Genomic DNA, 13,692 nt, shown 5'->3' on the forward strand with positions numbered 1-13,692 from the left:
CTTATACTTCCAAGATCAAACATTCCCGGTTCTTTCAGTAGATCCTCGTTTGGCACGGACTCAAAATCCTTCATCATCCTAACTGCCCCCTCTGCACATTGCCCCAGAAGTGAGCCCTGCCCTCCAGACGTAGCCTGGCCAGGACCAAGGAGGAGGGGGCCACCGCCCCTTTATTCCTGGAAACTATGTCTCGCTTAATGCAGCCTAAGATCCCATTAGGCATTTGGGCTACCATGATGATATCGAGCTTGTAGATCACCAATACCCCAAGGGTTTTATGAAATACTCTGCCCACATAGGAGATTTGGCAGAAAGTGAATTCCCCTTACTCTGTGGCCAGTGCCTTTGTGCTTTGGGGAGTGGACTCCAGAGGGCACTATTGAGCTGGGAATGATCTAAGGACAAGACAATTGCCAATGGTAAAGGGACCTTAAAACTCCTCTGGTCCCTGATCTCTTTAGAAAGAGGTAGAAAGGGAGAGGGGAAAGGCCTTGCATATGATCCTACAAGAAACAGAGTTTGAGTCAGAGCCCAGTATAACGGAAAAGGTCCAAAGACCTGGATGCAAATCCTAGCTCTGTGGCATAGGACAAATCAGTAGTTTCCTCATCCACAAGGAGGATGGGTTTAACCAGATGACCTCTATGGGCCTTTCCCACTCTTGGATCCTAAATCTAAGGAATAGCTGTTATTCCTCCTAAAACCCACAAATCCTGAGATGAAGCAAAACAGGTGAGAGGGACAGTCCTTGTGGAAAAGGGAGCGGCTATCCCTGCCACCCACAATCACCTCGACTAACTGCTGGCAAATGCCCACTGACAAGCAAGTAAACCAAGAGTGACCCTCAGACCACTGATTCCAGTCTCAATCTCCTACCCACCATCCAGAGAAGTAACCCTTGTGGAGATGTGACCTGGAAACTGTTTCTGCAGTCCCGGTCTCCCCAGCAGCCACAGCGATGGAGGACCCCGAGAAGAAATTCCCCTCCCCTCAAGTCCCTGGTCCTGTCAGAGGGTTCAGTATCAAAATGAATATCGATGGAAATACATTAAAGAAGATATGTTTCCAAATGCTTTACTGTGGAAACCAAGGACCAGTTTCCATCTGACTTGTTGCTTAAATTCCCCTTTTCTGTTGTCTTCCCTGTTAGGATGTGACTCTTTTTAAGAGCCAAAACCACCTAAATTTTCTTAAGACTGTTTTTTGGGGTCTTGTAATATTGTAAGCTGGGAGGGCAATTTGGATGGAGTGACCGGGACATAATGGGAATTGGAAGAATTTCTTTTAACTAACTCAAAAACCAGTTTGAAATCAAGCAAGTAAAAATAGACAATGCGTGGGGCCTGATGCTCCCTCTTCTTTGGCAGCCTTCTCATCTTGGAGGATCCCACTACCTAAGAGCCCCCTCCTCCCACTGGAGAGTTCCTCCTAGAACTTCTCTTCCGAGGAAGCCCCAAAGCCAAGCTGGCCTTCACTCTGCTTTCCACTAGGCTCCTTCTTTCCCATCAGTCACTGTGTGGTCCCCCCTTGAACTCCCTTTCAAGGTGTTTTCTCTCATTAAAATGTGAACTCTTGGGGGGCAGGGATTAGTAGCTTCTGGGGTAGAATGGTTATAACTATGTTTCTAACTCAAGGAGCTGATGGATCTTTTTCCAAGGAAGAAAAGGCTCCATAGCAGCTGCAAATTGATGGTGACCCAGCAGACAGGTACATAGCAGTGGACCCCCAGGTGGGACAGTGAAGGCTGATGGCAGCCCAGGTAAGCAGATGACATCAACAGGTCTCCAAGGAAAGCAGCAGCAGCAGCAGCAGCAGCAGCAGCAGCAGCAGACACAGATGGACTGTTACTGAAAGCATCAAATGAGTTCATCTATGTAAAGTGTTTTTCAAATATTAAATCATCATACAAGGTTAGCTGTTATTATGTGGTCATTATTACATTATTGTTCACATGTATTCCCTAGTCACGTATGTGGCTTCTCCTACATGTGTGACTCTGGCCATGTATGCACCCTTTCTCATGGGTGCTGAGGAAATCTAAGGGCATATACCTCTAACTATAAGGTGATTTTCCCTTGTCATTTATTTTGTTATGATTTTAATTAAACGTTTTTTGTTTTGGCTTAATGTATCCTCCAGTTGATCTGGTAAGAGGAATATTGATGGGGGCTCATGAGGTATATGGCTATGAATGAATGTTGATGCAAAGTATGCTTTAAGGGCAACTAGATGGCACAGTGGATAGAGCATCAGCCCTGGAGTGAGGAGGACCTGAGTTCAAATCCAACCTCAGACACATCATAATAACCTAGCTGTGTGACCTTGTACAAGTCACTTAACTCCATTGCCTTAAATGAATAAAATATTTTTAAAAGTGTGCTTTAAATCTGGAGTATCTTTTGGAGGACTCCAAAAAAAGACACACACTCTTGGCCATCCACAGAGGCTTCACACTAGCATCTCCTCCTGTGCCCTGGCCCCCATCATTGACTAGTAAAAGCAATGAACAAAAACACAAACAACAAATTCCTTTGCTTCAAAGGCTGCCAGAACACAAAAGGCAGAAGAGAAATACATAACATTCCTTTTTTTCTTTTATCTTTTTAAATAAAAAATGACAATTAGTCAAATACTACTCTTGGTTAAAGGGATCTCACGCCCAGTCTCTTCTGCCTTGGTTGTCTGAGGTCTTGGCCTTGGCCCTCTGCGTGGCAGGTCTCATTCTAGGGGAGGAAAGTGATGGAGAGATACCAGCAGACTCAGAGCTTGCAAGTCAGATCTTGTTTAATCTTGCTGATGTGGGCTCCCTGAGGACCTACCATCTTCATCCCTGAGAGGAAAGACCCAGTCAGGGGCACTGCAGGAGGCTGAGAGAAGAACCACAGAGAGAGCAGGCCAAGGCTAGGCGGCTGTCCCATCACCACCGAAGAAACTCTCTGATATACTTCAATAACCTGATGACCCACAGGTTGACCCCAAGGTCAATGAGGTACTGGATCTCAGGGGTCAGCATCTTCCGGCACAGCTGTTTGTGTCGCTGGCTGATGCGCTTCTTCAGATTGTAGCCGAGGATGGTCTTGGTCCCCAGAGGCTGCCAGGGCTGCATGGAAGACTCCTGGATGGCCTCAGCATCCACGGCCCGGCCTCCATCGATGCAGATGCTCCTCATGCGCTCATTCTCACGCCTCAAGGAAGCCACCTCTCTGGCCATGCGCTCCCGCCCAAATGCCTCCACCTTGCGCCAGAAACTGGCATTGAAGTGGCGGTAGAGGAGTGCATCTAGCTGGTTCCAGTCGGTGGCCCGACGATAGAGCTCTCCAGTCAGCTGGGGGACAGCGGAGGCCCGACGAGCATTGAGCTTGAAGTAGAGGATGTCCTCCAGCTCCCAGCACATGAGGTCCTTGAGCAGGACCAGGGACTCATCAAAGTACTCCTGCAGCATGACCAGGTGGAACCTCTGCTCCACCTCCAGGATATGCTCCTCCACCTGGGGGCTGTGGGGGTCCAACCCACTGTCGTAGCCCAGGTCAAAGAAGAGCAAGTTGCGGAGGTAGTGGGCATTGAAGCCTTTGGGGTCATAGTAGCGGTTGGGGTCCTGCAGGAACTTGGCCAGCTTGTTGCGGCCTGTGAGCTTCCACGTGAAGGGCACCACCATCCCAAAGTAGTGGAAGGATGACTCAAAGAGGTGGGCCGGGTCACGTAGCACTGTGATGAAGGTGGCATTGGGGGCCACCAGGCCACGGACCTCAGGGTAGCGGAAACGCATGTGGTTACAGATGATGTTGAAGCAGTCCCCGGGCTGGTAGTTGTGCACCAGGCTGCGCTTGAAGAAAGATGGGTAATTGAAGTCGTTGTAGCCACTGGGAAAGGCAAACTTGAGCTTGTGCTTCTGGCCAAAGCGGAAGAGGATGTTGAGCAGGGTGCTGCTGGCTGTCTTGTGGGTCTTCATGAACACAATATCCATCCTGGGCCGGCAGGAGCCCTCCCTGCTACTATTGACTGGCAGCGTTGGTGGAGAAGAGCAGGAGGTTTCGGCTGGGGGCCTGCAAGGAGAGGAAGAAGGGGAAATCCTTGAGGGACAGAGTCTTGACCTGGGGTTTGGATCTGGGTGCACCTAACTCCATTTCTCTGGAACTTCCTCCTCCTCAGAGAGGGACTGTATGGTATTAGGGAAAGGAGAGACATGCTACCACCCCCTCCTTGCCAACCCTGTTGTCTTCTCCCAGTAAAATGTAAAGTCTTCAGGGGCGGAGACTCTATTGCTCTACCTGCTCTCTCAATTGTCCATCCATCCATCCATCTTCAGATAACTATCCATCTGTCAATCCACCCATCTATTTTTCCGTCATCCATCCATTTATCTAGCTATCTAGATATTCACCCATCATCCTTCCTCCATTTATCCATTCATCTATTTATCCATCTATCCAATCCATCCTTCTAAATATGTTTTAGTTTTGGCTATAATCCCAGAAGCACACTTCTAATTAATGTACCTTCCCTTGTGACCTTTGTGAACAGAATTTTGTTTGTTTGTTTGCTTTGTTTTTAGGATTTTGCAAAGCAAACAGGGTTAATTGGCTTGCCCAAGGCCACACAGCTAGGTAATTATTAAGTGTCTGAGACCAGATTTGAACCCAGGTACTCCTGACTCCAGGGCTGGCGCTTTATCCACTACGCCACCTAGCTGCCTGTGAACAGAAATTTGGGTGTATAATCTGTGTTTACTTGTAATTTTCTGATTTTATACTGCTTATATCTGTGTATTCAAGTTACTGAAGTGATTACCAATAAACAAACCTAGGCAACCAAAAAATTATATTAAATTAAAATATATTAAATTAAAAAAATTAAAATATATTAAATTAAAAATAAATAAATATGTTTCTATCCATCCATTCATTTTCCCACTATCCATTCATCTGTCCATCTAGCATCCATCTGTCTGTCCATTCATCCATATAAATATCCATTCATCCATCTAACTAGATACCTAGATATCCGCCCATCCAGTTGCCTATCGATCTATCTGGCTATGATGCCAACTCATCAATTATCTTATTCACACATCATCCTCCCTCCATCTATTCATTCATTCCTATCCATCCATCCAACCAATCATCTATCCATCCATTTGGCTATCTAAATAACAAATTTTCTGTCCATCCGTGTATCCATCCCTCATCCATCCATTTATTCATCCATCCATCTAGCTAGCTAAATGGCATAATGGCTGGAGCAATAGCCCTGGAATCAGGAGGACCTGTCTATCCATCTATCCATCTAATCATCCATCATCCATCCATTTATATATATATATATTTTTTTGCAAGGCAAACAGGGTTAAGTGGCTTGCCCAAGGCCACACAGCTAGGTCATTATTAAGTGTCTAAGATCGGATTTGAACCCAGGTACTCCTGACTCCAAGGCCGGTGCTTTAATCCACTATACCACCTAGCCGCCCTTCATCCATCCATTTATCTAGCTATCCAGATATTTACCCATCATCCGTCCTCCATCCATTCACTCATTTGTTTATTCATCTATTTATCCTGTATTCAACCATGTATCCATTCATCTAAATATATCTGGCTTCAGACACTTGACAAGTCACTTAACCCTGACTGCCTCATTGCCTCATATCCAGGGTCATTCCAGGTGTCCTGATCCATATCTGACCACTGGACCCAGATGGCTTTGAAAGAGAAAGTTAGGCTGATGACTTAGCACAGCCCCACCCCCAGACTTCAATTCATATGTATATCATGGCATCACCTCCCTGATGTCATGGTCTTCTTTGGAAATGAAGGACAAGCAGTAACAATAGCTATTTATCTAGATATCTACCCATCTATCCATGTACTCATCCATTTATCTAGGGCAGCTGGGTGGCACAGTGGATAGGACACTGGCCTTGGAGTCAGGAGAACAGAAGTTCAAATCTGGCCTCAGATACTTGACCCCAACTAGCTGTGTGACCTTGGGCAAGTCACTTAACCCGATTGCCTCATATCCGGGGTCATCTCCAGTCATTCTGATTCATATCTAGTCATTGGACCAAATGGTTCTGAAGAAGAAAGTGAGACTGGTGACTTAGCACAGCCCCACCTCACTCAAATTCAATTCATGTGCTTGTCACAGCATCGCCTCCCTGATGTTGTGGTGTTCTTCAAGAATGAAGGACAAACATTATCCATCTATCTAAACATCTCTATTTGTCTATCCATTCATCTATCATCTACCTGTCTATTCAGTGCTCTCTCTAGGTAGAATGATGTCTATTTAATAACCATATGACAATGTGCAAATGACTTAACTTTGCTGAGCCTCAGTTTTCTCATCTGTAAATGGGAATGAGTGGTTGTAACTTTGGCTTCATATAGTGACTGTGAAGCTCAAATAAGACAGGGAATGTGGAGCAGAAGGCCAAATGCCAATCCCTGCTGAGGTTAGGACATGCCCCCCACAGTGTTCCTTTGCTCGGTCCCCTGGGGAGCTGTCCTCACCCCATGATGAGCTAATGTCAAATTGTGACTAACAAAGCAGCTTCCTGTCCTGAGAGAAGGTACCATAGTCCACTATGGCTCATTTTTTATTGGCTTCCCCCCATGATACCAGTGGTTGGAATCACTCTGTTGTTTTCTCTTGTGTGGAATAGAGTCATCAGGAATCAATATATTTATTAGCAAGGAAGGAAGGAAGGAAGGAAGCAGCAGTATCAGTCACAGACAGAGATACAAACAGAGGCAGGTGAGTTGTGTTGGGCCCCCACATTTCCTGGCCACATACATGGGTCTAAACTGCCTCAAGAGTTTTATGATCTTTTTTAATCCAGAAATTCTCAGGGGTCATTCACTGAGAGTCGAAGACAATATCTGGGAACAGCAAGGCCACAGTTTGATATTTCAAAGCAGAAGGGCACTGCTGATCTAAAACTGGGAAATTTTTCCTCAGTCCTCAATCTTGGGAAGCCTGGATTTTCTAAGCATCCATAGTAACACAGCAATTGCTCTCAAAGTGTGGTCTGCAAGGTCCCTGGAGATCTCCAAGATCCTTTCAGGGAGGCCATGAGGGCAAAACTATTTTCATAAGGATAGTGATGTTATTTATCCATTAAATTATTTTTCCTCCCTTTTCTAACGACAATTCTATAGAAGGTCAGGTTTCCATATACTTCAAACAAAACAAGCAGATTGCAATAAATTGAATACAGAAGCAGCCAGTAGAATATATCTATCTTCTACAAAGACATAGTAAAGGTATTTACAAAAATATGTAAAACAATGCCATTTCCTCACTAATTTTTTTCATGAAAATGCTATTCATATGAACATCTAATAGGTTTGTTGCTATTTTCGTTTTTATTTTTGTTATTTTTAAATGAATATATACAGAAATATTTTTCAATGTTATATTTTAATTTCTAATATGATAAATATGGATAGATGGCCACTAGATGGCACATGGTTAGAGGACTAGGCTTGGAATCAGGAAGGTTCATCTTCATAAATTCAAACCCAGTCTCAGATACTTACTAGCTGGGTGATCCTGAGTAAGTCACTTCACCCTATTTGTCTCACTCTCCTCTACTATAACATGAACTGGAGAAGAAAATGGTAAATGCCCTAGTATTTTTACCAAGAAAACCTCAAATGGGAACATGCAGAGTCAGATATAATGGAAAAAACCACTGGTAACTGATACAATACCCTATAAATAAAAAGCTTCCTGGAGTCCTCAATGATTTTCATTTTGGCAGTCAGGGTTAAGTGACTTACCCAGGGTCACATATCTAGTAAGGATCTTAGACTAGATTTGAGCTAAGGTCCTACTACTGACTTCTCTTGCCACCTGCCAGGGCTTGATCCACCCTGCCAATTGACTGTCCCATTTCCTCAATGATTTCTAAGAATATAAAAGGATCCTTAGCCAAAATATGACTTAGAAAAGTTGATGAGTTGTAAGTTAAGTTGATGAAGAACCTCCAGAGAACCAGCTTTGGTCCTGTAGGGAGCCTATGATCTGACAGGTCTGCCTGATAACATGGATTAGATTTGTTTGCAAAAACCTGAGAATCATTTTAGTGGCAGTGGAGCGCTGGACAAAAATGAATGAGACTATACATGCCAGACTCTTGGACACCAACCACCATCAGGTGACTCTAGGATGACCAGACTGCATTTCTGTTAGGGCTACAGGGAAGGGCGTCCCAGGAAGAGGGGCGTACTTGGGAGGAGAAGGTAGCTATTATGCCTCAAAAGCACCAGCACTGGGAAAAGGAGACCAGGCCAAGGAAATAGAAGCATGAGTTCATCATCAACCCCTCAGGGATGCTGGCTGCAGAAGCTCAATGAAGACCTAGGATGGGAACCACAGCACTCTCAGATCTCAAAGAACTGATCTGCTCCATTCACTTTCTAGAAGAAACGATTAGAACCTTGGGTGGAACCAAGAAAACAACAGACAGGATAAAAAAAAACGACCATGAAAATGGAAAGATCAATATTCAGAAAGCAATTGAAAGCTGTGAAATAACAAAAAACAAATATGGCCCCAAAGAAGGGCGATGAAAAGATACCTCCCTCCTCCTCCCCACCCTGGTCTGATGCAGAGTTGGATAGTCCACAGATGTGGACACTGGATATAATGTCAAGTGCTTTCCTATGATATTGGTTGGTTTTACCAATTTTTCTCTTCATCTTCTTTAAATTTTTCCTTAATTTGAAAAATTCTTCTTAACTGGGAAGACCAGAATTCATACAGCCTCCAACGTTTATTCGTGCAGCAAAATAATTCTGCCTCTGTCTGTCTCAATTTACTCATCTGTGAAGTGGGAATAACAATCACATGTGCCTTGCAGTGTGGTAATGAGAATCTAATAAGACAGTAATTATGAAGTGTTTAGCACACATAATAAATGCCACAGAAATGTTAGCTGCTATTGTTATGATGATTATAAATCACTAATTGATTAACTGATTGATTGATACAAATCCCACCTGGAGTGTGTTCCAACCCCCAGAGATCACTCTACTGTGGAAATGATGGCTGGAACTGGAGCTGGGCAGCCAAATACTGGATTAAGAGGTCACTAACCTCCTACCACCAGGTCTGACATACAGTAGGTAGTTAATAAATGCTTTCTCCCTTCCTCCCCAACTCAGATTACTGGCAAGTGTGTATTACTCCACTACTACAAAAGTGATTCATGATGACTTTGGCCATAGGTCAATAAATCAGTTCAAAAGCATTTTTAAGCACCTACTCTGTACTCAAGTACATAGATGGAAAAAGAGACAAAAGACAGTTCCTGCTCTCAAGGAGTTTCTAGTCTAATGAGGAAGACAACAAAGCAAACACTCGTGTACCAACAGGCTAGAGACAAGATAAATGGGAAATAAACATAGAGGGAAGGCATAAGCATTAAGGAGAGTCAGGAAAGGTTCCTTCTAGAAGGTGGGTTGTTAGTTGGGACTTGAAGGAAGCCAGCCACAAGACACAGGGGAGGAGGGAGAGTGTTCCAGACATGGTGTCAAGGTGATGGAATATCCTGTGATGGAGACAGTCAAGAGGTCAGTGTCAAATGGATAGAACATGTGAAGAGGAGTAAGATAAAAGACTGGAAAGGTACAAAGGAGTTTTAAAATTCAGAGAATTTGGTTCTGGAAGTAAAAGGAGCAAGTGGAATTCAATGAATATGAGGATGAGGTGGTTAGAACTCTGCTTTAGGAAAATCAATTATAGCAGCTTCTTGGGGAATGACTGAGAGTGGGGAGAGGCTTGAAGAAGGGAGACCAGCCAGTTGCTACTGCAATGGTACAGGGATGAGGGGATGAGAGTCAAAGGATATGAATAAGCAGCTTTTAAAGGAAGAAATCCAAGCTATCAACGAAAAAGCCTGCCAAATCACCAATAATTATAAATCCCCAAATCACTAATAATTACTAAATCACTAATAATCAGAAAGCACAAATTAAATCGGCTTTGAGATTTTATCTCATACCCATCAGACTGACAAAGGAGACAAATATCAGATATTGGAGGGTTATTGGTGATGGAGCTGGAAATTGGTCTGGTCCTTCTGGAAAGCAATTGGAATTATGGCCAAAAGGTTACTTAATATATTGTTTGACCTAAGCCGTCACCTCAAAAGATCAAAGAAAAAGAAAAAGTACCTCTAAGTACAAAAGCATTAACCATTTCTGTTGGTAGGAGCCAAAATCGTAAGCTGAGGGGCTATTCTCCTAATGGAGAATGGCGAAACAAGTTATGGTGTATGGATGAGATGCTATATCATTGTCATCATGACCAAATGCATGGTTTCAGAGGAAACTAGGAATCAGCCCTTCCTGAACTGATGCAGGGTGAAGTAAGCACCATTTTAAGGGAGACCATTTTAAGAGAAAAACAGTTATGAAAGACTTAAGAACTCTGATCAGTGCAAAGGTAGACCCAGGAGTCCAGAGGACCAAAGATGAAAGATGCAGCTCACTACCTGTCAAAGCAGCTCAGAACTCAAAATGCTGAGATGGAATTTCAGGTATGGCAGAGGTGAGAATTTGTTTGGCTGATCTTTGCATGCTTATGCAGATGGTCTCTTCTTTCCTTTCTTTCTTCTTTTTTTCCTTCCTCCCTCCCCTTCCTTCCTTCCTTTCTCTCTTGCTTCCTCCTTCTTTCCTCCTTTCCTTCCTTTCCCCTCCCTTTTTCTTTTATTTCTTTCTTCTTCTTTCCTTTCTTTCATTCCTTTCTCTTTTCCTTCCTCCTTCATTTCCTCCTCCTTGCTTCCCTTCCTCCTTCATTTCTCCTTTCTTTCTTCTTTCCTTCCTCTCTTTTGCTCTCTCCTTTCTTCTTTTACACTTTCTCTCCTTCTTGCTCTCTTCCTCCTTTCTCTTCCTTCCTTCCCTCTTTCTTTCCTTCCTTCCTTCCCTTTTCTCTTTCCTTCCTTTCTTCCTTCTTCCCTTCCTTCCTTCCTTTCTTCAATGAAGGAAAAAATAAAAGCATGTAAAAATAAATTTACAAAATCTTTAAGAATATTAAGTACTAAAAAACAAGTTAGTAGAAGAAAGCTGGCCCTATCTGCTACTCCGAGTTAATGAATCTCACTTAGAGATGGAAGAGCAGAATTCTCTACATATGCTTCATACCCTAAGTGAAGCCGTCATGATTAACATTAGCTGCCAGGGCCCAAGGAGGCACCAGGAAAGTACTGAGCAAACAGTCAGGTAATGAAAGCATCCAAACTTCTCTCTGGCTGAGAGAAGAGGCCAAAGCCCTACAACTTCCCCTCACAAGAGCCCTGAAAGAAACAAACTTGGTGTGAAGTCCAGGTTCATTGTCATGACCTTCAGGAAGAAGATGGAGATGGACTGAGAACTTGTTCATGGGACACACAAGATGACAAACCTCCTACGGAGAGATTGGTAAGTAGCCCATTTAGAGACCAGGTCCCTGAGACTGGGGATGGGGAAGGGTCCACAAGGACAATTCATTGAAGCCACTGGCTACAGGTCAGTTGGTCAACATTTATTAAGGTCCTAATGTGTGTTGTGATAAGCCCTTTACAATATTACCTCATTTGTTCAACACAACAACCCTGGGAAGTAGTGCTATTATTATTGCACTTTTTATTATTATTGTACATTTTACAGATGAGGAAACTGAGGCAAACAGATTTGCTCAAGCTAGGGAGAGTGTCTGAGGTCAGATTTGAACTCAGATATCACTAAGTCCAGTTGGCAGTCACCTACCTATCTCCCACAAGGTAGCACGGATACATCTGTCTGCTGTTTTGTTGTTTGTTGGTGTTTATGTTTTTGCTGCTGTTTACGCTGCTCACGCCCCCCTGTAACCCACCCAGGTGAATTCTTTGTTTAATACTTACTTTGCATGCTTGCCTGGCCTCTCTGGTCTGCACCTCCCTGTGATACCTATCTGTAATACCCCCATTGTGTCATTTAGAGCTGGAGTCACTGAGGTAAGTGATGCTTTTCCAGCAAGCATCTATTAAGCACCAACTCTATTCCAGACACTCTGTTAAGACATGGAGAGATGAAGAAAGGAAGCAACAGTCTCTGCCCTCAGGAAGCTCACAGTCTGATGGAACAGACAATATGTCAAAAAAATCCAATGTACAAATGACTAGATGCAGAGAAAATGAGCAGTAGGGAAGACCCTAAGATTGAGGAGTACCAGGCAAGGTCTCTTCCAGAAAAAGGAGAGATTGCCAGGGATGGGGGATGGGGGGTGGAAATGTGACAACGACAAGGAGGCCAGTGTCCCCTTCGACTGCGCTCTGTGTCGTCAATGCATTGGTGGCTCTTTGAGCTGATCATCTGGGAGGCTTTCATTTCAAGGGTTAATTATCCTTGTTCTCCTAACTGCGAATATTTATTTTGAAGCTATGATATAGGAACTCTGCTATCAAGCGTACTGTGGTTGATTTTGCAGGAACTGCAAAATGTCTGAATCTGGAGAGGGAAGTAACAGGTGCTGGTCTTATCCTTCATGACAGGTAAGAAATCCCCTTCAACTCAAGCTCCTATCCATGTGGAGGGGCAGTTTTGGATTATGGCTAACCACCTAGCCTTCCTAATCTGAAGGGAGGCTAACCCAAGTAAGTTAGAGGGTTTGATGGCCCCAAACCAGAGGGTGTTACTATGAGTCTCAGGGGGACTCTTCAAGAAAGAGGGATTCACTTAAATATCAAGGGATGATAGCCTTGGGGGGAATTTCATGTTCAACTCTTCTCTTGGGGGACTGGATGGAATCATTGAGAGTTTCATCTGTGGTTCTGATTTCCCAAGAGTACTTTGCATGTTATAAATTTTCTGTGAAGTAAAAGAAAGGCTTCTCATCCCTAATATGCCTGTGCCACATTGAGGGCATCTAGGAATGAAAAAATGGAAAAAAATGCTGATGAAACAATTACTGTTTGCCAAGCCTTGGGATACAGTATAGATGCAAAACCAATCCTTCACCCCAAGAAGCTTCCATTCTAATGTGAGGAGAGAACACCTTGGGGATGAGTGGTTTGGAAATGGGTACTTTGGTCCGGAAACTTCCAGGGAGAGTCAGTAGAGACACTGGGCACTAACCTGGCAGGACCCTGCCCCTTCCAACTTCTCCAGCACTTTATAACACCGACCTTCCAAATGCTCCAAGAACAAGACTCTCAATCTCCAGGCTCTCAAAATTGTCTCTGACCTTTCCCCAGACCTGGAACACTTTTCCTCCTCTAACTATTGAATTCTCTAACTTATTTTAAGTCTTAATTAAGGGGCAGCTAGGTGGTACAGTGGATGGAGCACCGGCCCTGGAGTCAGGAGTACCTGAGTTCAAATCCAGCCTCAGCCATTTAATAATTATCTAGCTGTGTGATCTTGGGCAAGTCACTTAACCCCACTGCCTTGCCCCCCAAAATAGTCTTAATTAAATCCTGCCTTTTGCAGGAAACCTCTTTTTTTCTAGTGTCTTCTCTCTCTCTTAATTTTCTCCATTTATCTTGTCTAAAGTTTGCCTTGTACTTATTTGTTTGAGGGTTGTCTCCCCATTAGACGGTGAGCACTATGAGGGCAAGGACAGTGTTTTTTGGCTTCTTCTTATATCCCCAGAGCTTAGTCTAGCGTATATAGCTACTTAATAAATGTTGGTTAATTGATGGCTTAAGGTTTACGAACTGGAAAACAGGAGAAC

At 43.7% G+C, this 13,692-nt stretch overlaps 1 protein-coding gene across 2 annotated transcripts in view; it reads right to left on the reverse strand.

Annotated features, from left to right (window-relative positions):
* Positions 1-1,806: 1,806 nt before the first annotated feature.
* LOC141498102 (galactosylceramide sulfotransferase-like) overlaps positions 1,807-13,692 on the reverse strand; it is a 29,096-nt gene continuing 17,210 nt past the window's right edge. For both annotated transcript variants that reach the window (XM_074201053.1, XM_074201054.1), the window contains exon 3: positions 1,807-4,043. In XM_074201053.1, coding sequence (XP_074057154.1) covers positions 2,918-4,043 — 1,126 coding nt within the window. In that variant the 3' untranslated portion in view covers positions 1,807-2,917. The remainder of the gene's footprint in view (positions 4,044-13,692) is intronic.

The sequence above is a fragment of the Macrotis lagotis genome, chromosome X, assembly GCF_037893015.1.
Source record: "Macrotis lagotis isolate mMagLag1 chromosome X, bilby.v1.9.chrom.fasta, whole genome shotgun sequence".
Lineage (NCBI taxonomy): Eukaryota > Metazoa > Chordata > Mammalia > Peramelemorphia > Peramelidae > Macrotis > Macrotis lagotis.